The 26,608-nt window shown below is 45.9% G+C and overlaps 1 protein-coding gene across 4 annotated transcripts; it reads left to right on the plus strand.

Moving 5' to 3' along the window:
* Nucleotides 1-54: 54 nt before the first annotated feature.
* Nucleotides 55-26,015, plus strand: PTBP1 (polypyrimidine tract binding protein 1). 4 transcript variants are annotated; one of them, XM_065652278.1, is made up of 15 exons: nt 55-137; nt 3,563-3,593; nt 12,153-12,228; nt 12,855-13,027; nt 14,058-14,204; nt 15,384-15,554; nt 16,249-16,359; nt 16,675-16,849; nt 17,425-17,499; nt 18,755-18,903; nt 21,329-21,362; nt 21,851-21,943; nt 22,280-22,496; nt 22,732-22,809; nt 23,139-26,015. In XM_065652278.1, exons 1-15 carry the CDS (start codon nt 130-132, stop codon nt 23,269-23,271), a joined length of 1,671 nt encoding a protein of 556 aa, XP_065508350.1. In that variant the 5' UTR covers nt 55-129; the 3' UTR covers nt 23,272-26,015. The 4 variants fall into 4 exon arrangements, with proteins under 4 accessions (XP_065508350.1, XP_065508351.1, XP_065508349.1 ...); XM_065652277.1 differs by having other exon boundaries at nt 122-248; XM_065652279.1 differs by lacking the exon at nt 3,563-3,593 and having other exon boundaries at nt 63-137.
* The last annotated feature ends 593 nt before the right edge of the window (nt 26,016-26,608 follow it).

The raw sequence follows: 26,608 nt of genomic DNA on the forward strand, positions 1-26,608 counted from the left end.
GGGCGTTGGCGCGGGTGAGGCGGGCCGGGCGGCGCCGCCATTTTGTGAGTCTATAACACGGAGCGGTTGGGTTCGTTCCTGCTATTCCGGCGCCTCCACTCCGTTCCCGACGGGTCTCCTCCGTGTGCAATGGACGGGTGAGTCCCCGCCGGCCAGGGCCTCGGCACGGGCGGCGCCGTGCTGGGGGCCGGGGAGCAGCGTCGCCAGACCCTTCCCGGGATGCGGAGGAGGGGGAGAAAGCGGCCGAGGTTCGCGACCCGCGCCGGGGGCTGGGGCGTTACCTGAGGGGAGGACGGGGGGGGGGCGCTGAGGGTGCGGCCGGGCCGCCCGGCGGAGCCGAGGCGGGAAGGGGAGGGGGTGGCGGCCGGCGGTGCGGAACGGGGTTCTCTTGCGCGGGCCGCCCTCCCGGAGCCCCTCGCCGCGGGGGTGGGGAGCGGGGGCGGCCGTTGCTCTGCGGCCGTTGCTCTGCGGCCGCCGCCCCGCCGCGGCGCCTCGTGCTCGCGCCCCGCCGCTCGGTGCCCGGGGCGGGGGTCCCGCTCCGGCCGGGCCGCCCCGTCCTCGGCGGGGTGGGGGGGGGCCGGACACGCCTCGAAGGGGCCCGGCCGTGCGGCGGGGGGGCCGGGAGCGGGCGCACCTGGCGGGGCGGGGAGCGCGCCCGCGGCCGCAGCTGATTCACGGCCGGGCCTCGCTGCTATTGTGTGGCGCTCCCGTGGGTGGGGTGGGGGGGTCTCTTTGTGGGCGGGTCGCCCATCCGCACACGTTCCGCGCCAGCGGCCGCGCCCCGGTGCCCCGTGAGCTGAGCCCCGCAGGGGCCGCCCGCGCCCTCCGCTCCCCCTTGCCCGGCGCCGAACTCCTGCGGATCGAACTTCCCTCCGCCGCTGACTCGAGGGCTTTTCTACAGCCCGACTCCTCCATCCCGGGCAGCGCCGCTTGCTCGGTGATCGCCACCTCGTCTCGCTTCACAAGCGTTTGCTTTAAAACTATTTCACCAAGGCAGCTCTGTCAGAAGGGACCTCTCCCCATTTCTCATCTCATGTAGTGCATCTTTTTAGCGATCTGATTTTCGTTTCTTCTAGAGCGCAGTAGTTAAAATGCTTCTGAAGGCCTCTGAATAAGCAGTTTGTTCTCCCAGAGCCTTAAGCCCAAATTAATGCCTCCCTGCCTCGGAACACCAGTCTGGTGAGAATTAGGCGTAGTCACATGAATGGCTTTTTTACACACTGGAAAAGTGGAGTCTCTGGGTTGTTTTCATCTAAAAAAAATAAAAATCCTGTATCTTATAATTGAGTTTTACAGTCCAGGATGCAGTTTGGGTTTCTCTGGATCTTTTAAGAAGTTGCTCATCATGTTGAATGATACTAAAAAAAAAAATCTTCAGCATGTGAGATCATACATTCTAATGTCAAAAATCAGTTTGTTATCAGCTGTCTTCACTGTAGTTCCTAGGAAAGCTGATTTACCATGGATGTTCAAACAGTTGTTTTACTGTAGAAGTTTTAGTGTAACGTATACATCTTAATTATCCATTACCTTTTGAAGATTTTTGGTACGTGATCTGTTTACCCTGTTGAAATTTGGAAAGCTGCTTCTGCCCGTGGTTCTCGGGTTTTGCCAGCGAGCGGCCGCCCTGGCCCCGGCTCCCACGTCCCCTCCCAACGCCACACGAGTGATCCCGTTTGAATTGGTTGCTTTGTTAAAACACGCAAGGAGTTCATATGGGAAACCCTGCTTTTTGAAACCGAGAGGTTTTACTGGTGCTGCTTAATTTTCCCCCTTATTGTGTACGAATGATCCCGTTCTGTGTAAAAGCTGATTTTTATGAAAGGCTTCATTGCCTGTTCTTTTGGAAATGAGAGAAGTTTAATCCCCTACTTAAGGTTAGCACAGGACAAGAGGGTGAATCTTAAGATATGATGATTTATTGAGGGTGTGTGTGTGTGAGCTGGAAGTACATTGTACAGTTCTTGAGTAAAAGTTCTTGCTATCAAGCGCGTTACAACAATATTCCAGGAATCGATAATTCTTGGCAAATAAAGCAGGATGATTTTAAACCCTCTCCCCTACGAGGCTCCTGGATGTTGAACATTTCCTGTGCGTGAGGCCCCGGGAGGAACAGGAACTGGGGGGAGCTGGAGAGTTTGGAAAACTTGGGAGATTCCCTGTTCTTATTATGTGTTGCTGGAAATAATTTTTTTAAGGTTATGCAAATCACTGGGTTGACATCTATATTTCAACAGAAGAAATGCGTACTTGTAGAACAGTTAGCAATTCTGATAGAACCATAATGAATCTTTAAGCTGCTGTGTGCAGATGGGTTTAATTAGTTCATTACTGCTGGCTGTCAAAGTGCTGCAGAACCATCTGTGTGGTGCCCCGAGCCCAGGGATCGCAGAGCCTTCTTCGAGGAGCTGGTGTGGAGAGAAAAGCGGCGACGACGTGGAGAAAAGCAGCGATGGCGTGGCTGCCCGGCAGCTGCCACTGGGCTGCAGCTCCAGCTGGAAACTGCTGGGTTATGATGACATGGCAGGGTGGTTGGGAAGAGGAAGCCCGAGGAGCTGAGCTGGCTGCTGCTCGTATTACAGCTGCTTTGTGGAGCCGCTGAAACACCCAGGGCTTAGTAAGATCGAGCGGCGTTCAGTTCCGCAAAAAAGTTCTGGGTTGTTGCAGGAGGGTAGGGAAGGGAGCAGTAGTAAATGTGAGTTCTCTGGCATTAAATCACTTTGTGCAATTGTGCTTGAGTGCTTCAGATGTCGCGTTGCTGTGTTGGAGATGACCGCCCTGCCTTCTGCTTCACTGCCGTGTTTCCTGGAAGCTGCTGCAGCTCTGTCAGCTGCTCCTGGATCTTTATGAGATAAGAGCTGAAGCAGCGCTGTGGATGTGACACAGGCTAAAATGATCATTTCTGCTCTCAGGTTGACGTTCCTGCTTTACAGTTGTTTGGAGTTCATAAAAAGATGCGGTCTTCAGTGCAAGGGCGTAATGGAAATCCTTAGACTGCCCTGAGCGCTTCCCAACACAAGTAACGTGCAGGCGCTGTGATACTCGGACGATTCCCTGGGTACAACGTGCCAAGCTGTGGACAATCCATTCTGATCCCGTCAATTAAAAGTCACTCTAGTAGATGTGCGTTGTGGTAATAATGCTGGCAGGAGCTAGCGTGAGTCGCTTGAGGTACAGCTAATGTGGTTTTTCATGCTGGTTAATCAGAAAGTCTCGTTAGAGGAGGTTCAAGCAGATATGGTAGAGCTTAGGAACTTTTTTCCTTCAGATCTGTGTTAGGGAAAATACAGTTTGTTTTCTATGGCTGTGTCCTGCGGGTTTGGTACCCGCGGTCCTTCGCAGGCTCTGCTGTCGGAATGAAGAGCTGTGGTTCTCTGGCACTGCTGGGTCTTGGGTCTCCATCACCATCTCATAATTTTTCTTTGTATAAACTGTCCTTGGCTCACTTGCAAAGACAACTGTGCACTTTGACTTGCTTTTTTTCTTACTACTGTAAACTATACTGGATATTTGTGGCAAACCTATCTAACTTTTTTAATCCTTTTCTTTCTTTTTTCTACAGCATTGTCCAAGATATAACAGTTGGTACAAAGGTAGGCACTTCTCACTTTTTCTCTCTTTTTACACTGCTCAGCATCTGACCTAGTTTTAGCCTCACCAAATGTAGATCTTCAGCTTTAAAGGGTTATTTCTGGTACCATGTAAATTGGTTTTAACCAGAAAGTAATTTAGTTTCATGTACACTTAAAACTTTTATTATGGCTCATCGCTTAGCTCTTGGCATTTGGATATTGATTATCAACTGTCAGAAAAGAACTTTATTGCGTTTAGAAACAGCCCTTTCCCCTACTAAAATGTCAAGCCGTGCTTGTTGCTTGTGTGCTAGACAATGCTTCTCAATGGAGAAATTGGTCCTTTCTCTTTTTTGAGAACTCCCTTTCCTTTGTTTATGTGAATTCCTGGTCAGTTATATGTCAAAAATCCTTCTGCTGCAAAACTCTGAGTGTTTAGCTGTTGATTTTTATCTCTTGGGAGTACAGTAAATATGACCTTTACCCTTCTAGTCACAGGTTTTGAAAGTGCAGACTTAGCCCTGAAACTCAAAGTGCTGACAGGAGCCTCCTTATCTGCTGTGCGGGTAACAGGCTGTTGTGTTCGCAGGATAAAGGCTCATTCCTGTGAAATGTTGAACTGGAATGTCTGCGGTGTGTTACAGGGGTTTCATTTCATCCCTGAACATTGTAGCTAGTGCTCTGGGATCAGGATTACAGTAAGTTCGGCCCTGCGAGTTCTTTTTCTTAGATAGCATGTGTGGGAATGTTGGCCATCAAAGCAGGGATCCGACAGCTTTTTTTTTTTTAGTGGACTGAATTGTGTGTTGTTGGGGTCTTTGTTATTAAATAAGAAACTTGAACAGGCTGGTGAAGTGGTGTGGTGTGTAATAGGACTGATTTGAAGTAGAGCTGAGCTTGTGTAGCATGAGCTCTGTTAGGCCTGCGTCTGCTCCTGGACAGCAAGCAGCGGTTTGCATTGGAAGTACAAAATGAGATGTGATTGCTGTTCAGCATGGGCGTGTTTGTTAGGGCTTTAGGCTTTCCGAGAAGCATTAAATGCATGAAGGGGCTCTATAATAGCTGTGGGATAAAGGTTATTCTAACATTTCCTCCAATGAGAATCTGAAATTGGAATTAATGGTAGTGCCACGGTAGTGTCTGGTTCTGGCTGTGAACACTATGTGCTGCAAGGAGTTGAGTTTGCCATCAGAGGAGGAGGAAAGGCTCAAACCTGGACAAGGAGGTCAGTTAGTTGTTCATAGCTATTATAAAAGGGGGACTAAGTCATCCCTTGATAGCTGTAGAGCAGTTTGATACAACATTTCTTCTAATAAACTGATTAATCTAGATATAAGTCCCCTCAGTTGGTTTCGACAATTTGTAATTTGCAGCTTTAGATTTCTGCATCGTTAAGTGGTTTTACATAACTAAACTTGACCAGGAAGCTTCTGAAACTGCAATTGTAGTCCTGTCAGTGAATCTTGGGAAGCTCCAGGCTGTGGTATCACATGCCTCATCGCTCATCTGGGGGCGATTTTGGTCCCTGGTGATGTTTAAAATGGGAGAAATCCCAGTGAGTGCCTTGGCTTCCGGCATGGGACAGACCTGTCACCAGGATTATGGAGCTGGACAGTGGGGTGGGGGGTGTGAGGCAGAAGCACCAAAACTGAGGGTTCTTCTCAAGTCAGGTGAGGCAGATTTTGAGAAAGTCGAATCAAAATTTAAAAAGAGTGGCAGAAACAAAAAGCAAAGTTGAATCATCTTGATAAAGGTAAGTTTTCAAATTGTTTTTGCCGTAGCCGTGTTATCTGATTATGTTTAAGTAAGTCATTGAATGTGCCAGTTTAGATCATGTACATTCTTTAATGTTCTGGTGTAATATCTTACATGTGCCATGGATTTGCGTAGGTAAGTTAGAATCCTGCTTGGGCACAGCTGGGAGCAAAGCGAAGGCTTCTCTTGCGCCTGCATCCTCTGAGGTGTCAACTTACTCATTTTTACCATGGAGGTACCAAGAAGGAAGGGATGGTACTCATCAAGTTTAAGGCATTAGAAGATTACAATCCCCAAAAGCTGTCAGGTCTTGCTGTGGTTTGTTACTGAGACACCTTTTCAATGTTCTGTTATTGTGACTGGCGTGTTCCGAAGCTGGAGAATTCTTGGCCCAGAAGTGCCTGTACATTCAAACGCTGCTGAGCAGACTGTCCAAGCTAACTTAGAAACGAAGGACGTTGTGAAGGTGTGGATCAGTTCACTCTACTTTATTGTTTTAAAAGGTAGGGGGCTGGCATATTTTTTTTTTAGGATTTTCTCACATCCTTAATTTGCATATTAAGGGTACTCACACTCACTTCTATTAATCATTGTGAGGTCTCTGTTATATTGATGTTCTGTAATTTAAGCAGCCCCCAGGTATTCTCATGGCTTACTCCTGGAGAACTGCACTGCCTGATGGTCGTGTTTTTAATCAGGATGGTAATTGCAGTCCCCATTCCTGGCTTTGCCATTCAACCTGGTCCGCAAACTCTTCAGTTTGAGGTGTGTGAATTTGTCAGGAAGCTCATTGCAGCTCTGGTATGGGGCTCTTGATGCATGGCCTTCTGGAACATCCTGCACATTAGAAACATGACATTTAAGACTTATTTCTTCCCATAATTTCATTGCCGTCTGCAAAGGAAGGAAGTGTGGCCTTGAGATGGAGGCACTGTGTTTGAACTTGAAGGTACTGGCGCTGGCCCGTGCAGTTGCCTCTTTGGAGTAATTTGGTCAAGATCACCCTCTGTATCTCCTTTCCCTTTCTTTAATTTGCCCAGATATCACTATCTCTTTAGGCTTTAGTGGTCTCTGAGCAGGGCTGACTTGCTAGAAAGAGTACGAACTACGATACGTCGTCATTCTTTAAGCGAAGTTGCATTTCAGTGATTGAAAAGGTCTTGGTTTAGGTGCTGAATAATCTTGTAGTTACTTGGTTGAGTTCTTTTTGAAAGATGATGCTTCCAGAACCAGAAGGTACACTTGTGTGGCATTTGAGAAGTTAATTTTTAAAACGGGGTTTGCCGGAGTGTGATACAGGCTGACTGCATAAAGTGATTTGTGATCAAGCCAGGATCTTTGCCATGGGAACAGTAATTACGGCTTCAGGCAGAAGGCCAAGAATGTTGTGAGGAAATTCCAGTCCCTCCCATGGCTTCAGCCAGAGCCTGCAACAAGCCGGCTCTTGTGGCTGCTGCAGCCGCCGTCACACGCGTGAGCTGTGGAGCCACGGACACGCATGTGTTGGGGAAACGGCTCCATCCCGCCTGCGTTAGTGCTGCACAGCTCGTGTGCACCCGTGTCTGCGGCTTGGAGACAGCCGTCCTCTGCAGGGCAGTCGGGAAACCCTCTGGTTGGGTTACAAAAAACTGTTTAAATCCGTATTAGCAGAAATGTAAGCTATCGGTTGAAGCAAGGTTGCTACCCTGTTCGAAGTGTCATCAAACTAGAATGTGTGGATGTTGTGGTGCTGCAGTTGTTGTCACCTCACACTAGTGAGAAGGGGAAGTGTTATTTGATTTCAAATTCGGTGTGGTTTGGTGTGGCTGCCTTTCCGGCTTCACAGAAGAACTTGCTGAATGCTGTGCTTAGTTCAGCAAGCGTGTTTTGGTAATCCCGGTATAATGATCGCTTGGTGTTTGCCAAAGCAGATTGTAGTTATTACACAACTGCCATTTAGGTGAGATTGAATTAGCACAGAGTTCCTTCTAAACCTGCATGTTCAAATTGCCCTTTTACAGCTTTGGTCACAAAATGTTCTTTCACGGGTTCCATTTCCCCAAAGCGACACATCCAGCAGTATTTCTTTCTGCCAGTGTTTGTATTAAGCTTTACCAAGGACCTTTCTGCTCCACTCTAATGATTTAGAAGGCTCAAGACGGACGGGAGTTAAGTTTCAACTTGGGAGCAGCAGATCCCAAGGCCTGGGTGTGTGCTGCCCTGCAGAGCCAGAATGACTGCATTGCTGAGCCTTGAGTTGAGGAATTCGGGGCTATTTAGAGTGGCCACACCTTTGATTTGCTCCAAGGTCAGGTTTGTTTCACACGGTGTCTCCATAGTAGCAAAGACTGAGAAAGAAAGTCCGGGAGGGGTGGGTGGGATGAGGGGCTGAGGATCCGGCTCTAATGCGTCTTATTGCCAAATCCATATCGGGCCGGGGGAGCAGCTGCTTTAGTGGAATGCTTAAGTTTCTAGTGTCTTTTAAGAACTCAAAAATCTCTCTATACTATAGAAATAGTACCAGCTATGATTTCTGCCCCATATCTTTTGCTGCTGGTTGTGCTTGGATTGTAAACTGTGTCTCGAACAGGGTGCAGCGGAGGGCGAGTGATGCCGAGCTGTGGACGGTGGGACAGCGGAGGCTGCAGAATCTTGGAGCTATTTTGTGTTGATCTTAATTAACTTTTTGACTCTACCAGGACTGAAGGAGGATGCAGTTGTACTGTGTGTTCTTCAAAGGTGTTTTCACAAAAGGTTGACTCACGCTTTGTGCGTGACCCCAACCGGAATGTTTCTTTTCACGCTGCTCTACCTTTAAATGACTAAAACGTGTGAGGCAGGAGAGAAGGAAGGAGGCACATGAGGTAACATCAGTGGACCTTGCTGGAAGTGAGTCTTCTGTGGAAGACAAGACTGGAAGCCTTCTTCCTAGTACTTTAAAATTAGTTCCACTCCTAGCTCTTGAATCTCCCAGCAAAAAATGCTGGAATGCAACACGAGTGTGAATGATGATGTCACCAGACTGGATTTCTCTTCACTTTTTTGCAAAGTGATTTGAGCTGTGAATATCAAAGTTCACTCTTCCATTCCCCCAGGACCGACTTCATTCAGAGGCCTTGAAGCAGGCTGTGGAGATGCTCGGTTCTTTCTGTGCTCAAATAAATGGTTTTGCTTCTTTTATCAGAGTGAAGGGTTTATGTGAGCTTCTTGGTGATCTGTGTGTCATCTTGTGTGGAAAATATTACGGGGGTCTTCACTGGCTCTAAGGAACTGTGTACAAATGCTACAGAGAACGGTGCTGCTCTGGGGGTTTCTCAGTGCACCAGGGAAGGGTTTTCTGTGGTTCTGGGCTCGTGTCCCTCTGCCCATGTGTCCTGTCCCTTTGCTGTTGCTCTGGTTCTGCTTTCTGCATGTGACACTTGTTGCATTCACAAAGTCGATTGTTACCCTGTAGTACCACTTGTCTTGAAATTCGGATTGTTCTGGTCACTTAGTTTGTATTTGTTTCTAGCCTTTTGCGCAGGCAGAATGCACTTGATTTATCGTAATTCATTTTAAATAAGTGAGATCTTAAGTAGGTAAAGGGTTATAGAGAGAATTTCAGTTGTGCTTTGAGGTGTGCTGGGAGCAGCTGAGACACTCTGGCTTCATTCCAAACTGGTAGATTTCAGGTAAAATCCTAGTGAAAATGAGACCATTTATAGTTTTTGTATGAATTAGCAGTTCCTTTTTAAGATGTGAAAGCCTGGACTAATGAAAAATTCTTCTAACTTATGTGTTAAAACTTTAAAGCAAAAAGAAGAGTTTGGGGCTGGCCAAAAAGAAATTGGAAAAAGAACAACTATCAGAATTCTACCTTGCGGCAGACTTCCTTTCTCTAATTCAGCGAAGGGAACTAAAGCAGCAGTGGTAGCCAGACTACACAGAGCACAGGTGTTTTATTAAATTAATGCAGCTTGAGCAATAGAGCTTTTGTAGCTGTCAGACAAAAGGAGCTGCTGCCATGGAGATGCTGCGGGCAGCTGTACCTGCGGGAGCTGCCCCGGTACCTGAGCAGGAATGTCACCGTGAATTAGCGATTGTTGTGAGCAGGACTGTGAACTCCAGAATCTGCAGAGCTGTGGAAGGAATTGCTGCGCAGCTGGGACTGCCCGTGGGAGGTGGAGAATACACAGGTAGAGAAGTGGTGTTGGGTTGGTGCTGGCAAGCAGCCGAGCACCACAGTGCCGTTTGCTCACCTCCTCCCTTCCCTGGGTTTGCAATCCTTCAGAATCAATAGCTTTTGTATTGGCTTTTTGGATAGAAATCAAAATACCTAATGGATGCGTTGTTGGTGAGAAGCTCTTCTAAACATTTTAAACCAGCCAGGCTTGCTTTGGTTCCTCTGGCTCTACCGAATGAGGATACTTGGTACAGAGCATTTGAATTTATAACGTGGGTTTAAAGCTTATTCATAGCTTGTAACCTACAGAAAGAGCAGATGTTGGAGCCTTGCAGGAGATGATGGGGATCACTGGGTGAGGGCAGCGATGGGTGGAGGCCCCAGCAACCAGGGCATGTTCACAGGGCGCTCGTTCTGTTTGCCTCGGGTCATGCCAAAAAACGTAGAGGTTTCTGCGGTGATTGGAGATCAGTGATGGAGCAGGAACAAAAAAGCTGAAGTTGATGCAACTTCCTTGTGCTGGTGGAATCCCGCGGGGCCAGTGCAACCGCTCGCTCGGTGCATCGGAGTGCGCTCCTCCCAGCTTTGCACTTCAAAGCCAGCCTTTCAAAGGGAGTCTGTGGGGAATCATTTTTGTATAACTGCACAATACTATGTATTTACTGCCTGTAGAAAAAAAGACCTTGGAATAATTGTAGTTTTCCAACTGCTGCAGTCTCCCCCGTTGGTTTGCATGCACTTCTAGCTGAGGAGCTCTCACATTGACTGCTGCTGCTTTTGATGTGGAGCGTCTTCCCCCTCTGCCTCCTGGGCTGGTCATCTCCAAGATAAGAAGGGAGTGGATTGGAAATTGGCCTTTCATTAAAAAAACATCAACATGTGAAAACCAGCAGCAATGAGCATTCCTTGTCAAAGTGCCCTGCAAGTAGATTTTCAAATATGTGAGAAAATGTTTATTTTAAACGAGCCATTAGGAAAGTTAAATTCAGGGAATTTAAGTTCTTTCCATAATAGTATAAATGTTTGTTTTTCCAGTTTATAGTTTCCTGGTGTTGCCTCTATGAGAGCCAAATATGTGGCTTATTCTCCTGGTGTTTCCATGATGGACCAATATGCACAGACGCACTGGTTCGTACTGGGGTTCTGCATGTCTAGGAATTTACAAGCTGGTATTTAAGAACATTTTTTAATAAGTTCCAGGCCCATTAGGGCCTGACGCGAGGCGTTTCCTGGGGCTGATCAGCGCTGGTCTGTGCTGGCAGGGCTCTGGTTTGCAGCCGTGCTGCCACAAGAGTCTTTGTACAGTAAACTGGGGGATTTTTTTTTTTTGCCTTGGAATTATGCATTAAAGTCATCAAAAGGATGGGATCACAGTCTGACAGCCTCCCAGACTAGCTTGTGTCTTGCTGTCCTCAGGAATAAAAGTGCTAATTAGAGTTGTTAAAAGGCCTGTTCCCAATCCCTGCGCCCTGTTGAACACGAGACCTCGCAGGTGCCCCTGCTGCTGCGAACCTGCTCAGGGCTCGCAGGTGACCAGCAGCGCACGAACAGGCTTCGGAACCTGCCCTAATTTCTCTTATTCAGGACATCAAAGTCCTTGAGCCTGTCTTTGAAGAGCTAGCAGTGAGTAGTCAAACAAGAAATTCAAGATTTGAGGGGGAAAGAAAGAAAACAAGCCCTGTGTCTGTAATTGAGCGTTCTGGGGCTCGATGTGACCTACTTCTGCTCGCGGGAGGGAGCGGAGCTGCAGTTGTCGCGCAGGTGCTGTCACCGCAGGTGCCACCAGATGTGGGGCACGGTGGCAGCGGTTGGGGTTGTCCCATCCCAGGCAGGGACCAGCTCCGCTCTGCTCTCTGCCGATGAAAGCCTTTCAGTGTGGCGTTTCTGTGTAAGAGTCACGTAGAAAATATGAGAAAATGCTTTTGTATGTCAGATTTTTATTACCATGTTTGCTGACAGTTTACAGTGAGATTTTTAAGTCTTCTATGTAACTTGTTTGAAATTAAGCTGTACTGATTTTTTAGCTGTGTTATGTATATAAGCATGGATTGTGCTAAGAAGTCATTTGTAGTCTTGTTTGCTTTTGCTTTAGTAGCGTTTTTCATCCCTCCTACTTGAGTTAGACTGGTCTTGGTTAATGGAGGTAATTCTGGTGACCGTACAGGGAATCCTGGAATAATTGAAATGCCTCCATTGAGTGCAGTGATCTGCCCCATAGATCTGTTGGGCTGTGTTTGCAGGGAATGCAGTGCCAGTGACTGTGTGGATTGCCGGGCTGCTCCGCGTCAGCTGCAGCATTGTTCCAGCTTCACCTAAAAGCATGAAAACCTTGTCCAGTATGAGTAGTCAGAAATCTCTTTTGTTAGATACAGCAGGAAAATGTGAATATCGGTGCACAACACGGCACTTAGTGGCTTCAGACAGTTCAGCAGCGCTTCATCTCCTACAATTCCTAATGCTTACCTGAAAAGAGATATTGGATAGTGCTACTCAATTACTAAATTGGATCTTACTGATATTTAATTTATGATGGAGGTGAGGTTCACTGCCCACTGTCAGTATATTTTCACTTACACTTCTGTTCAGCTTCTCTACACCTTAATCTCAGTTGTTCTGCTTTAGGAGTACCTGAATAGAAGTCAGTGAAAATGCTGCCAGCTTACCTTTCGTCTTTTCTTTTCCAGCGGGGACCTGACGAGCTTTTCTCTGCTTGTGTTACTAACGGACCCTTTATCATGAGCAGCAACTCTTCCTCTGCAGGTAATATTGCCTACAAAAAAGAATAGCAATTGCTAAGCGTTGCGAATACTGTGAGGAGTTCTGGGGTTTTTTTTCCCCCACTTAGCCTTAATTTTAAAGTCTCTTCATTTTTAGTACTTATTAGGCCTTTTGTAGGACAGTGCTGAACAATAATAAACTTCTGTCCTGTACTCTTACAAGGTTAGTAGAGTGAATAAAATCATTACAGGGCAGTTGCTAAAACACTTTTACAGACTCGGAACACACAGGTTTGCATGTAATTGTTATGCGTGTAATCCAGCTGATGTAAAATTGCATTTTGGTTCTTATTTGCTTTACTATCACTTTCTGTAAGATGTCCCCTTCAACATGCTTCAGTGCCGAGAATCCCAGTCAAAGTGCAGAGGAATAAAGCAGCAATCTGGAATAGTGGCTTGGACTACAGCAATGTCATCTGCATCGTGTTGTTTGAAACAACAACAAAAGTGTAAAACGTGCGCTTCAGACTCCAGTGAAATTAGACTGTGGAATTTCTCTGTAATAGAGCAATAGCTGGATGGGGAGCAGAAACTGTATTTCAAAAGTTGGCAGCGTGTGCTTATTCTTTCAAACCCACTCTAATGAGCAGTAACTCTTGCCTTTTACAGCTAATGGAAACGAGAGCAAAAAATTCAAAGGCGATAGTAGAAGTGCTGGGGTCCCATCCCGAGTGATCCACATCCGCAAACTCCCCAGTGATGTCACGGAGGCCGAGGTCATTTCTTTGGGCTTACCCTTTGGCAAGGTCACCAACCTTCTCATGTTGAAAGGAAAAAACCAGGTATTGTCTCCGTAATTGAAAGCAGGGTTTTTGTCAAAGGCTTGATGAGTTTGTCATCAGTAAACCGGATCCAAGTTGTTTAAACAACTGTTGTGTGTTAGGAGTCAATAACTTCTGCGTACTATTATTTTACTTTTCCGTGATTATTCCATGAGCTGTAGAAAATGCTATTTTCAGACTGTACAAGGAACTAAGTCCATAATTGTAGGTTGTCACTTATAATTAGCATTATGCTTGGTTTTTAAATTACAGACCAGGGAAATTATTTGGACAGCAGTGACATGAGTTGGCTTTTTTCACTCAAGCCGGTGTGACAGTTGAGTAACCACCAGTGTAACTTTGCATATTAAGGACACCTTTACAGATCCAATAAATGAGCTGGGTAAAGCTGGAACACTCTTGGGTAATGCAGGTGGTGTGCACTAATTTGGTAACTAAAATCGTCTTACAAATTAAGGAGTAAAAAAGCAAGCCAACTTTAATCATTGCTTAAAATACTATGTCTGTAATCTTAATTATGGAAATGTGCCTCTGATATATTGCATGGTGTGATTAGATGTAAGTACTTGATGTAATGACTTGCTACAGTCCCTGACGTTTTTGTTTTGAAGTAGGGAAGACCATAAAGGTACAGAACAGCGAGTGGGAAGTTGCTTAATAGGATAAGCGCAAGGACTCTGGATTCATGCTGTATTCTTGTGGTGTTGCAGAGGCTTCTGTCACTGCCCCTTTCCTAAATCTCTGTAGCAAGGAGGTCTCAGGGTGAGACTGAAACATCACATACATTAAGTCAGTCTGGACAGCGGAGATCCTCATTTGTTCTACACACAGTTGGTTCTTAAAAAATTCCATGTACAAAAACTTGCACGTAAATGCAGTTGTGAAAATCACATGCAGTTGCAGTTGAACTGGAAGTTCCTCCCAAAGCTGTGGGTTGTGTCGTGCTGTTGTCGAGCGTTACTGAGTGTTACTGCTGTCTCCCAGTGTGAGCCACTCTGAGAATGTCCGTGTTGGCTTTGCCTTTGTGCAGGCGTTCATAGAGATGAACACGGAGGAGGCGTCCAGCACCATGGTCAACTACTACACCACAGTCACTCCTGTCCTCCGGAACCAGCTCATCTACATTCAGTTCTCCAACCACAAGGAGCTGAAGACAGACAACTCTACAACCCAAGCCGTTAGTTTGTGTTCTTTCTGTTGTCCTGCCGGTGGGAGGGACAGATGGGTCTCTGCTGCTCTTCTGATCTGTGTTGATGTGGATTTGGTGTAACTATCAGAGTGCTAAGCAGAGCGTTTTACCTTCTAGCTTATGGAATAAGGACTCCGATAACAGCTTTTATCGAAAGTCTCAGCAAACTGTTGAAGGAGCTGCTAAAACTGCCTTAATGTCAGGGGAAGAAAATGCACAGTGAAAATTAGATCACAAGAAGTGGTGGTTTAGCATTTTTGGTTAGAAATGGTGACTGAATACCCATCTGAAGACTTAATGTCTAGTGCCTTAGGATGTTTGTTTCTAATATTTGAAACATTTCTATAAAATGAAGATCTGGAGCAAAACTTGTGTCCTTGGTGGAGGAGGGTCTCTAGCTGGTAAGTGCTGGTGTTGAGGCAGCAGCCCTTGGACACAGGGGGCTGTTGAGAGTTTCTGTGCAAGATCTGCTTTGCATATGGTAAAAAGTTCTGGGTTTTGGCTCAGCTGCTCTTGGCAGCCCTTCAGGACAGGAACACTGGAAAGAGGTTTGGGTTACCTGTACCTCCTTATTGGGACGGCTGCTGAGTATGGCTGGTTTGCCTCCTCTCGCTTTTCGGGCTGCCTTGGATCAGGATGGGAGCAGCTCCTGCTGTGCAGATAAGCTGCTGCTGTTGGGTGCATCTAAGAGAGAATCCAATGCACAACAGCGAGCACATTGTAATGTATGTGGGAGGGGGCGTCTGCAGGAAAACTCCCAAGTCAGTTTTCACCCCTGGATGTGCATTAACCTTTCAGTGTTGTCAGCTTCTGTAGTATCCTGTAGACAGCGTTTCAGCCCAGAGCAGCCTAGTTTTGCCTTTTTTCTAAATAATGGAATCATTTTGCTGCCTCAGATGCTGAGCAAGGTTCTAGCAGTACCATAAACGCTTTGTTTAGTTTGTATTTTTGCGTTGCTCTTACTGATTGGGGCGGTCTGTATTGTCCATGTTTAAATGTGCTAAAGTCGTTGCATCCGCAGCCTTAGGAACCGTAAGTTGCTTTCTGTTGTGCTGGTAACTGTCGAGTTCTGCTAGCGCAGTTTGCAGATAGGAAGCTCAAGAAAAGCTCGGCGTGTATTTTTGCAAAAGCAGAGTTGTCGCTCTAACAGCGTGTCTGGTTCTGCAGCGGGCCCAGGCAGCTCTACAGGCTGTGAGTTCTGTGCAGTCCGGGAATGTGGCACTGTTGGCCTCTCCCGCGGCCGTGGATGCTGGGGTGGCCATGGCTGGCCAGAGCCCAGTCCTCAGGATCATCGTGGAGAATCTCTTCTATCCCGTCACTCTGGATGTTCTGCATCAGGTAAAACATGTCACCACAACTTCTTGAAGAATTCTGTCAAATTTCTACTTTCTGGAAGCTCGGACACCTACACATGAGTCTTCTATTTTTGATCATGATCTGGCCAGACTTTAATTTCCAGAGGTTTGATTGCTGGTCCATTTTAATTGGATTACCGTCTGGTACAGTGCAAGGGACAAATGTTTGTTTTCAAGACAGCTCTTCAGGTTCTGTTTAGGGTTTAGCAGCAGTAGCTGCTCTATGTCCTTGTCCGAGGGTAGAGGGAGAAACAAATCTGGTGTCCAGGAGTCATTTAGGCAGCAGCCTGTTTGGAAAGTTCCTGCTGTCTGCTGCACTTGCTTAACCTCATCTTTGTGTTTAAAATGCAAGCTTGACTGCAGTTAAGAATCCCTGAAATTCTTGGAAGAGTTCCGGTTGGTGAAGGTGTACGTGAATCTTCCTGTGTAAGAATTCGTAACAAACAGAGACTTTAATTATTAAGGGGGCAGTTCAGTCACCCAGATATTTTTCCGGTTTGATGCTGTGATACAGGTTAAACGATGCTCACAGCGCACTTTAAAACCTTGAATGTTTAAGTTGGAGAGGCAACAAGGTGAAGGGATAGCTTCTGTTGTTTCCACTTCTAATAGTGGAGATCAGTATGAAATGAACTTACTGGAAACGACATAACAAGATAGCAAATCTTGTCTTGCAGATTTTTTCCAAATTTGGTACAGTCTTGAAAATAATTACATTCACGAAGAACAACCAATTTCAGGCCCTGTTACAATATGCTGACCCAGTGAGCGCTCAGCATGCCAAACTGGTGAGTAGTGCGATTGCAGTGCTCAACACCTTACGTTAACTCTTGGACTTGCTTTTATTAGTCTGGGGTGGATGTTAGAAACGTGTATTTTGGAGTCTTTGGTTGCAGGTTTTTGTGAGCAGTGCCCTGATGGCAGCTCACACGTGTCAGTCTTCAGTATGGCTGATTTGGGTGGGTACTAAAGGGGGTGACATGAAGCGGTGCTTCCTCTGCACAGCGAGATACCTGTCAGGAATGCAACACCTCCTCCTCAGAGGTTTGTTGTGATTTTAGTATAAATGCACCTTGGATGAAGAATGGTTTGTTTTCTTGCAGTCTTTAGATGGACAGAATATCTACAACGCCTGTTGTACGCTGCGCATAGAATTCTCGAAGCTCACAAGTCTCAATGTAAAATACAATAATGATAAGAGCAGAGATTATACACGGCCAGACCTGCCTTCTGGGGATAACCAGCCCGCTCTCGATCCAGCCATGGCAGCTGCTTTTGGTGAGAATTTTTGGTGTGGGAGCAGGACAAATGTAACTGATACGTGTGTCAGCTGGGGAAGCAGGGGCACACAATCCTAGTGTATTGGGTCATCCCAAATTTGGAATACAGTGTGGCTAACGAGGAAAATTTGGGAACGACCGAATCAGACTTGTGCAAAATCCCAGTGGAACACGTGGGTGCACGTCCTGCTCCAAAAGCTCCTCCGGCTTAGGGTTCTCCTGCTGTCTGTGCTGCTGGTGCCATCTGCTGTTGTGCCCACAGTGCGGACTCAGCGATAATTCAGGGTGTTGTGCCCTGGACTTGGAAAACTCTGCTGTGGTGAAGCAGTTCCAGGAGCCTCCGGGCTGCATTGTGGTCCCAGTGCCACCTGAACAGCAGCAATTAGGGAAGGAATGGCTTTTGTTATTCCTTGAAGTTCAGTGTTACATTAGAGGCATTTTTGAATTACTGTTTGTTTTAGGGTTTAACTTTTAACCAAGTGCTTATGTTGAAGGACAGATCAAGGCATTCCAGCTAAGTCTAGAGTTTTCTTGCTGTTGGATGTCTTTGTATAATGTGTATATCTTTCCCAGGTGCCCCAGGAATAATCTCCGCTCCATATGCGGGAGCTGGCTTTCCTCCTGCCTTTGCAATCCCTCAGGCTGCAGGTACTGTAGTTCGTAAGTTGAATTTTTACATAGGTTTTCTGTTGCTGAAGCATCTTGATGTTCTAAAGTGAAGCGGTGGTGGTTTTTGCTGGGGTTAGCCATGTAAATTCTAAATGCTGGTGTTTAGGCATAGAAGGGAACAGTGTTTCAGTACCTGATCACAGCTGGCGGTGCGAGTGTGCAGCTGTGGCACCTCTGGCAATATCCTAGTGACAGGAGGAACACGAATAGCAGGATGGGAGAGACAGCATTTAAAATAGTTGGGGGAAATGAAATTTTTTTGTATTTTAAATTTCCTCATGTGGTTGCAGAAGTTGGGAACTCTTGGACAGCTGTAAATGTGGTCAAAAGCAAGGAATCTTTGTCCATTTTTTCCCAGATATTTTGAGTAAAGCTGGTATTTAAACATTAATTACATGCACTGCCACAGTTGCACAGTGAAGTTTACATGTCATGTTGCAGGTAGCAAGTTCTTGCTGCTTGCACAAGTAGCTAAGTGTCTGAGATTAAAGCCTTCAGTTTTAGGTGCTAAATACACTCATGGGAGTGCTGGACTAAGCAATTTTTGCTTTGTTTTTAATAGCATACCAAGCTATGTTGACTTTCTTGTAGCCTGATGGAATTTCCTTGCTTATGACAAACAAGCACAGGGGATGTTTTGGTGATGTCCTGTGCCCCTCAGAGAAGCGATTCCATCCCATTGATCACTAGCACTTGTCTTGCACTAAAGCTCTTCCCTCTGGAGGGCTCGTGCAGTGAAGTGCCACATGTTACTGTGAGCAACTAGAAATACCTAGAAGTAAAACTGTAATGTTTCTCTGTTCAAGAAGAGACGAGTTGATGGTAGCATACAATACCTGATTGTTCCATGCATGGTTAAGGAGTGGAGAGTGTTTGGCATGCACTGGTTGGAAAACCCCTTGCAAATGCACAGTTTGTGACACCTGCCCTGCACCAGTGGCTTTGTGCTGATTCCGCTGCTTGCGAAATGTGCAAAGTCTCGTAGTCAGCAGGATAGTGCTGAGAGACACCTTGTAAGCACCAGGCATTGCAAGAGCAAATCCTCTTAGAAATGGGAACATTTCCTGCAGCACCAGAATTGGAGGCTCCTGTTGCTCTTAGAAGATGTGGTCACCGTGTGTCGGATGGTTCCGTGCATGTTACCTAAGGTGTGCTGCTCTCCCTTCTGGTGCAGCAAACACACTAGAGTACCTGCTGTTAATTGCTTTACTGGTTAATATTCTCTAATTTCCAGGCTTGACAGTTCCAAATGTTCATGGAGCACTAGCTCCTTTGGCAATCCCCACAGCAGCAGCTGCGGCGGCTGCGGCAGGACGGATCGCCATCCCTGGCCTCGCTGGGGCAGGGAACTCTGTTCTGCTGGTTAGCAATCTGATTCCAGAGGTTAGTGGAGTCCTCATTTACTTTTTTTTTCTCCTTCCTGTTACCTCTGCTTTCACTTTCTGAACACAGATTGTGCTGAAACTCATTGAAAGTGAAATCCTACTGTATCCTAAAGGAAACGGGAAAAGTAGGAAAGCAGATGCCAAGTGCTCTGCCAGCTCTAAGCCTCAAAGCAGATCAGTACTCTAGTTGCTGAAGGGAAATGGGAAAGTCCATCTCTCCAATTAAAATCTTGCTCTTCCTTGGTCCAAAGCCAAGGATGCCGCCTGCCTGCTCCTCCCTCCCTCCGTGGTGCGGGTCCTCCCTGCCCTTCCCGTGGGTCACAGAATAGTCATGTCCGTTCTGTCTTTCCCTGAGCATGTTCTAGTTTTTAATACATTAATTCAGAACTACTGAGAGTTTGTTTGGACCTCTGCTCCTCATGTAGTGTCTGGGCCCCTGCCAGCTTGACTCTGGACCTGTGCAGCGTTTCCTTTGCCATGTGCTTGCACATTTCCCTTTCCAAGATGCCTGGTAGTTTTTCCTTAGCTAAACCCCTTAACAGCTCACAGTTTACATTTTCAATTCCACTCAGTGAGTTTAAATACTTGGGTTTCTTTAAAAATAAAGCAGGTAATATTTGAACAAAAGTTGTCTTTGAAAGAGAGCTTCATAAAAGAATTTGATATGGGTATCTGGGATTTTTCTTCAGTCAGCTTTTGGCTCTTTGTTGGATTGAAACTGTAGATCCTTCTAGTGTGTGCAGTAGAGTATGATGAGTCCCTGCTGAAAAACACTTTAACTGGTGGGACTGTGCACACAAGTTAGTACTACTCTGCAAAGCCATAAAACTTACAGTGATGTCAGAGTAACCACAAAACCTCTTTTGCATCAAAGGGAAAGCCTGGATGTGATGAATGACCAAAATATTTAACTCTTGATGAGACGAACCAATTGAATCAGTATTTCAGACTACTCTTTTTATCTGTCGTTACTGTTTTCTCCAGGGCATGAAATAACAGCAGGGACTGTGGCAGAGCTTTGGTTTGGTTGAGTTTCTTCCACCCCAGAGCTCCTCTGCCATTCAGGAGCTGGCTCTGCCTCAGTGCCGGGACCTGCTGGTCAAACAAGTCTCAATGTTAAGAACTGGCATCGTTATTCTTGACCAGTGTGATACTATCAAATGTGTTTTGTGAGCTGGTTTCGCTGGCTGTGCTGAATGGCCAGGTGTGCACAGTGGTTATTTCATGCCTTGTGGTTTTGATGAGCTCTTCACTATCCATCCAGCTTATCTTTGGGCTAGAGAGACTTTTGATACTCGTACTGAAGCTATGAACTAACAGACCTGAAACTTTTTCCATTGCCTGTGTAATCAGTGTTGTAGAAACTGACCTATGCCACAGCCGGTTAGTGAGGAGACAGTATCGCTCGGAGTGACTGCTCGGTGAGGCCGTACGGGGCTTTCTTTTGAATTGAGGTTGTTCCGTCTTTTCCTTGCTGTGAGGAGTTGAAGGAGGCCGCGTGTCCAGCTTGCGCTGACTTTGCCGTGAGTGCAGACTGGTGCGTGCGGAGCTGTCGCTGGACCCCACGCATTTGGGGTGTCCCGACAGACCTGGGGGTCTCGTGTTCCTGCACAGTGAGCGCTTCTGGCAGAGCCTGGAGGGGTTGGTAGCGCTACAGCTGCTCATCCAGATGTTCTGCTGGTGGAAATGGGCCTGCTCTGAGTGGTGCCACGGCTCAGGCTGCGGTGCGGATTGATCCTGCGCTCCTGGTCCCGAACAGCAGACGCTGCTGTGCTTGTGACTCCATCAAGTCCTCTCCCCTAAGAAATTGGAGAAATATTTTTAGTCAAATTTTAGGGAATACCATTGCAGTTTAATTAAAGCCTGTAGAAGTCACTCTGTTGTGATACTGTCTCTTACTTCCTTGTATATCTTAAGTTAAAATGCTTTTTCTTTATCATTGTGTTCCACTAGGTAAAACCTATTAACTGTTTCTGTAAACAAGTTATTGTATGTAGAATTCTATAAATCTGACTGATGGAACACTACATATTTCCTTATGTATTTACTGACCTGTGTTTTTTGCTACTTTTTTCTTTTCTCCCCATCCCTGAATTTTTTTTCTTCCCCTGATCCGGAATTTCTTTGCCAACTGACTGCACGGTACTTCTGCTTCCTGTTGTTGCTTGAAACAAAAAATAAAAACATTCCCCTTCCAAAAAAAAAAAAAAAACCAAAAAAAAACCAAACCCTGCTCTTCGGAAACCAACCTGCCCTTCAATATTAACCATCTTGAAAACTTCATCATCCATCAACCAATTTCGCCATTTCCTGCGGGGACTCTGCCCTTCCTCGTTGTGGACGATTTGTGCAACCTCGCTCTCCCCTTCGATTCCTTACCTCTTCCCTGTCCCTCCGCTGCCTTGCTCTGCTGTTCTCTAAAGAGAGTTACACCCCAATGCCTCTTTATTCTTTTCGGTATGTTATTATTCACACTTTTTATTACCTTGTTTTTCATTTATTTGAGATTACTTCAAAAATGTACAGTTTGCAGTTTGCTTTTTTTTGAATGCGTAATTTCATTTTTACATTGTTTACTTAGTTTGCTGTTTAATTTAGTTTGCTTTATTTTACATTCGGTTATGCATGGTTTATTGCTTTGCATGTCTTTTTTATGAGAGTTTTAAATTGTGATAGCATGCTAAATTGTCCAGTCTTCTGGCAGTAAGATTTTTTTGCTTTTTGCTGAAACCCAGTATCTTTTCTTTAATGTATTGTTCCATTATTATTCTGCTATATAAGAATGTTCCTTAATTAGAGCAGAATAAGTAACGATGGTTGGAATGAGATCAGTTCTGGTTGTGAATGAATGTTTTTGCTGTTGGATTGATTAGCTAATATTAAGTTGAATGAGACCTTGTTTTTTCCCTTACCTAAGACTGTTCTTGTTTCCTCACTTTTTGAAGGAGTCTACGGTGATGTGCAGAGGGTGAAGATTTTATTTAAAAAGAAAGAGAATGCCCTAGTTCAGATGGCTGATGGAAACCAGGCCCAGCTTGGTAAGCAAGCTTAAAAGAGTCAGACTGTTAGCATGAAGAGACCTAGCGGGGGATTAAAGCTTTGATATCAGTGCTTCCTTCTCCTCAAAAAAAAAAGGCCCCAAACCCGAATATGTCCCTGTATTGTACATGTCGCGTGGCTTTGGGGGCAGCTCTGGGGAAGGTGCGACTCGTTTGCCTGGGGTGAATCTGAAGGGCAAACAGAATAAACACCACCCCAGGGCAGAGTAACAGTGTCTGTGTAGAGAACAGCTAGAATAAAGCTCTGGCTTGGGTTGAAATGTCTGAACAAAACTGCGATGCCACTGTAGTCAGCGCTGACTTGCCCTGTTGCAGCTATGAGCCACTTAAACGGTCAGAAGCTCCACGGGAAGCCGATCCGTATCACTCTGTCCAAGCACCAGACCGTGCAGCTTCCCCGCGATGGGCAGGAGGACCATGGCCTGACCAAGGACTACGGGAATTCTCCTCTACATCGTTTCAAGAAACCGGGCTCCAAAAATTTCCAAAACATCTTTCCCCCTTCTGCCACTCTTCATCTGTCCAATATTCCGTAAGTATCTGCGTGGGGAGTTCCTGTGTGGCTGGGGATAAAAATGTTGGCAGGATTAGTGTTGGGAAATGCGGTCAGCGTTGTGCTGCTCACGGGAGGAGAACTTGCCCGCCCTCCTCATCACCATCCCAGTCCAAGAAGCCACTGGTAGAGAATTTTGAAAAGGCTCTGATGAGAATTGGGTTTTAGAGATTAGTTTGTCAACATACATTTGACTGGAAAAACTCTGTTTCAGACCTTCAATAACTGAAGAAGACCTTAAGATGTTATTTTCAAGCAATGGTGGGATGGTCAAAGGATTCAAATTCTTCCAGTAAGTGTGTTCTCTTGTGTCCTGTCCTTACAATGGGCTTTTCAGTGTAGAAGCACTTAGTTCTGATTGTATTGCAACCTGGGCAAAGAGAAAGGTGAACAGGATCATCATTTGACTCTGGAATGGAAAATTCCAGGATAACCCAGGACTGAGTGCGTGGTGAGTGTGGGTTGAGGGTGAAAACCAAGGCAGCCGAGTGACAAGTTCAGTATTTGTGTTTGCCATAAAGATACTCTCTTCCGTATAAAACGAGTGTCTAGCTCTTGCCAGTTGGTGAATTTTCCGCTGGCCTTGTTGAGCGGGTGTGACTTGAGTCTCTGTCTCGCCAGGAAAGACCGTAAAATGGCTCTGATCCAGATGGGCTCCGTGGAAGAGGCCATTCAGTCGCTCATCGACCTCCACAATCATGACCTGGGTGAGAACCATCACCTGCGTGTGTCCTTCTCAAAGTCCACCATTTAAAGCTTGGGAAGGCGTAAGACAAAAATGGACTTGACTTAAAACCTCTTGGGTTCAGCCTTGACCTTATAAAGGCTGAACACGAGGGTTTCAACTTCCATCATTCCAGAAAAAAAGCCACTTTAAAAATGCAGCTGAAGTGACCTTAAAAGACCAGAGATTTTATTTTTTTAAAGAGAAATCAGTTTACCGGTTTTTAAAAAAGAAAAAATTAAATCTAATTCATATTGCTAACCTTGCGGTGATGGGTAACAATCTTGACTGTTCAAATAAAAATCACAAGTTCAAGTTTACACTTTGGAACCTGCTCTGGGAAATTCCCCTCCCCTCCTGCTCCTTCTCCCCCAAAAAGCAGATCCTAAAAAGTTTATCAGGTTTCACTTTGCCTTTTTTATTTTCTTTACCCATCCATGCCTTGAAAGACCTAAAACCACTGTGTAAATTCACTTTAGCGCCTTTGAGTCAGGATTTTGCAAAATGCATGGTGTATAGGAGCTCCAACTCAATTCAGCACAAAAAATCAGTTGCGTTGATCCTGCCCGACCTGTGCATCTGCTGTCCTGTGCCTTAAACCTTTTCCTTCTTTGGGGAAAACATCGGAAGTGTAGGGAGCGCTGGGGGAGCCGAGGGAAGGGGTGAGCGGCGCCCCCGGGACTGGCTCCCGCGGGGAAGGACGAGTGGAGCTGGCAAAGTGGATAAAGAAAATATTGGGCTTTCACTCTTGCGGCAGCCGCATCGCGCTGCCTGGGAAATGTCATGATCTGCCTTCGTGCCGCTTCTGGCCTGCTCGTGGTTTATTGCCACCCGCAAACCCGCGAGTGGGATTTACCGAACTCCCGGTCCCCGGCGCTCGGAGCGAGCGCAATGCTGGGTGGGGAGCGTTCCTGAGACCAAACCATCCCGACAGGTCGATCGTGACACAGAATTAACCACTGGTGGACACTTGTGAGGACGAATCATTCAGAGTTTGTCAGAATTGTGTGTGTGTGTATATATATATATCTAACTACTCGGCTAGGATTTGAAGAATTATTGGGTATCCCGTGTTTAGAAAGGTGTTCATGTGAGTCACCTTCATGCCCCTGATTTGAGATTAACCAGGCCAATGTAGCTCTGCCGTCAATCTTATAGCATGTCTTCAGCATTTGAGCTTTTTGTTTTTAATTCTTGTATTATACTTTTGATGCTGTTGCTGTCATCTGTGCCTAGCAATATTTCCAGTTGACCAAATATTCTAATCTCTTTATATGCAAAAGAAATAGTTTAAGTACCTTTTTATAGAATGATAAGATGGTATAAACGTAATCTAAATTTACTCCTTTGTGGTATTATCCTTGTATGCTGTACTTTTTTTTTTTTTTGTAATTGAAACTGTAGGGCAGGAATTTAGTTGTCAGGCTGAGGTCATGACTGAGGATGAGTAATGTAACGAAATCGATACAACACGTTAAGCAAAGCAGATTTTTTTTTTTTTTTAAAGCAAAGCGTTTGAGATAACAAGCTCCAATAGCTTGTGAATTTAAGTAAAAGGACCCAGGCTAAAGTTTTTACCTTTTTAACCTATAAGCCCAGATCTTTTAAGTTATAGGAAGGGAATTTATTAAAAGTAGAATGCAGCAGATTGTTTTTTCCCAATGATACAGTTTTGGTTTTTTTCTGGCTTACAACTCTTTCCCGGGCCATTCTGCCTTCTATTTTGTGTGATCCGATGTTGCCTTACATTTCCCTCTAACCTGCAACCTGTTCGGATGCAAAAATAACAAGAATCATGTACTTCTTTTCAGGGTTTTTCTGCAAAATTGTGGACCAAAGTTTGTTTTTTAATTGTCTTAGTGTTGCAAGTTACGATTTCCTCGCTTGGTGTGGGAGCTCCTGACTTGCCCAGCACTGAGTGTTTGAAAAAGTCTTAACTTGTCGTAGTTGCTCCCTGAGCTCTCGAGGGTGTGAATCGCGTGGAGCCCAAGCTGGGGAGACGCGGCTTGGGGACCGTCCCTCCGTGTCCTGGGCGAGACGCTGCTCTTGGTCACCTCTGATGAAACCTGTCACCGAAGAGCCTCATGGTCCCTTGCCAGCGTCCGGGCGGGCGAGTTGAGGCATCTGGGTGGTTGTCAGAGTTAATTTGCTCATCTCCCTTCTCCCAAAGCGCAGAACCAGCTCCCTGCTGGGAGGATCCACGCGCAGCCCAGGGAACCGCTGCGGTTTAGCCGCCAAAAGCCTCACCCGGCACTGGGCGGAGGCTCTTTGGGATGGGACCTTTCAGTGGCCGCCAGCGCAGATTTGGTTGCCCTGGCTGTGTGTGCAAAGTGCAGGCAAATGAGTTGAGGTGACCCCGGGACCAGGTGATTGGGGGTTTTTCCTTTGGATCCCTGTGTTTGCATGTAAAGAATGTGAGTAACAAAAGGGTGTACATATTTATAATTTTTTTATACCTGTTGTAAGACATGAGGGGGCAGCAAAACCCAGTTTTTTTATGGTGAACAGATGTATTGTATATTTTGATAACAGCTATTACAGGTTCAGTATTGTGGAAGGTGGGGTGGGGAGGGTAAGCATACACAACATCAGAATTCCATTGCCTCTTTCAAAGAATGTTTGTAATGCAAAAAGAAATGAAATTAAAACTATTTTATAACAACCTTTGTACCTTTCTGTAGCTCCATTATTTACTGTTCAGATTGTAGAAAGCAGTTATTGGCCAGTCTGTACTTGTGCTTTCAATAAATTTCTTCTGTATTCTTTGCTTCTGATTTTCCTATCTTTTTATTGTGCCTATTTTGCTTCTGATTTTTTTTTTTCCCTTCTAATGTAATTTCAGCTGCCTCATTTTATATAATTTTGACTCCTCGTGTAGCTCTGGGCTGGCAGAGTGTTTGTCCATCTTGGTGTCTGATGTTCTAGCCCTGCCGGGTTGTGGGACCCGCACGGACACTCTGCCTTTGTCACCCTCCAGCACTTTTATTTTTACTTCACATTCCTAAACTTTCCATGTGTTCTAGCTAATATCCATGAAATAACCTCCTTTCAAGTCAAACACATACTACTGTCTGTTGTGCTTTGGGTGTGTTGGAGCTTTCTGGCCGGCTGGTTGCACAGTGCTGAACCCCAGCGTGTTTGGGGGTGTCTGGTGCTCCAGCAGCTCCCTGGGGATGCAGTGAGGCCACTGGCAGCTGCTTCTGTGCTGATTTGTCCAGGTGCTGGTAGGAGAGCTGGGCAGCGGTATCTGGTGGGGCAGCATCCCCCTGCCCAGCCCCAGCCCACTTGGACAAGTAACGAATTGCTAATTAGCTGCTGGTGCAGTAATTACACTTCCCAGCTCAGTTGTGTCACCATGGAAACGGTG

The sequence above is a fragment of the Caloenas nicobarica genome, chromosome 27, assembly GCF_036013445.1.
Source record: "Caloenas nicobarica isolate bCalNic1 chromosome 27, bCalNic1.hap1, whole genome shotgun sequence".
Classification (NCBI taxonomy): domain Eukaryota; kingdom Metazoa; phylum Chordata; class Aves; order Columbiformes; family Columbidae; genus Caloenas; species Caloenas nicobarica.

Bases quoted from the DNA above. Each gene is read 5' to 3' on its own strand.
- PTBP1 (XM_065652277.1), top strand. From the start codon at position 220: ATGCGGAGGAGGGGGAGAAAGCGGCCGAG. The intron at 12,229-12,854 runs GTAATATTGCCT...TGCCTTTTACAG, and splicing joins CAGCAACTCTTCCTCTGCAG to CTAATGGAAACGAGAGCAAA. The intron at 22,497-22,731 runs GTAAGTATCTGC...ACTCTGTTTCAG, and splicing joins CTTCATCTGTCCAATATTCC to ACCTTCAATAACTGAAGAAG.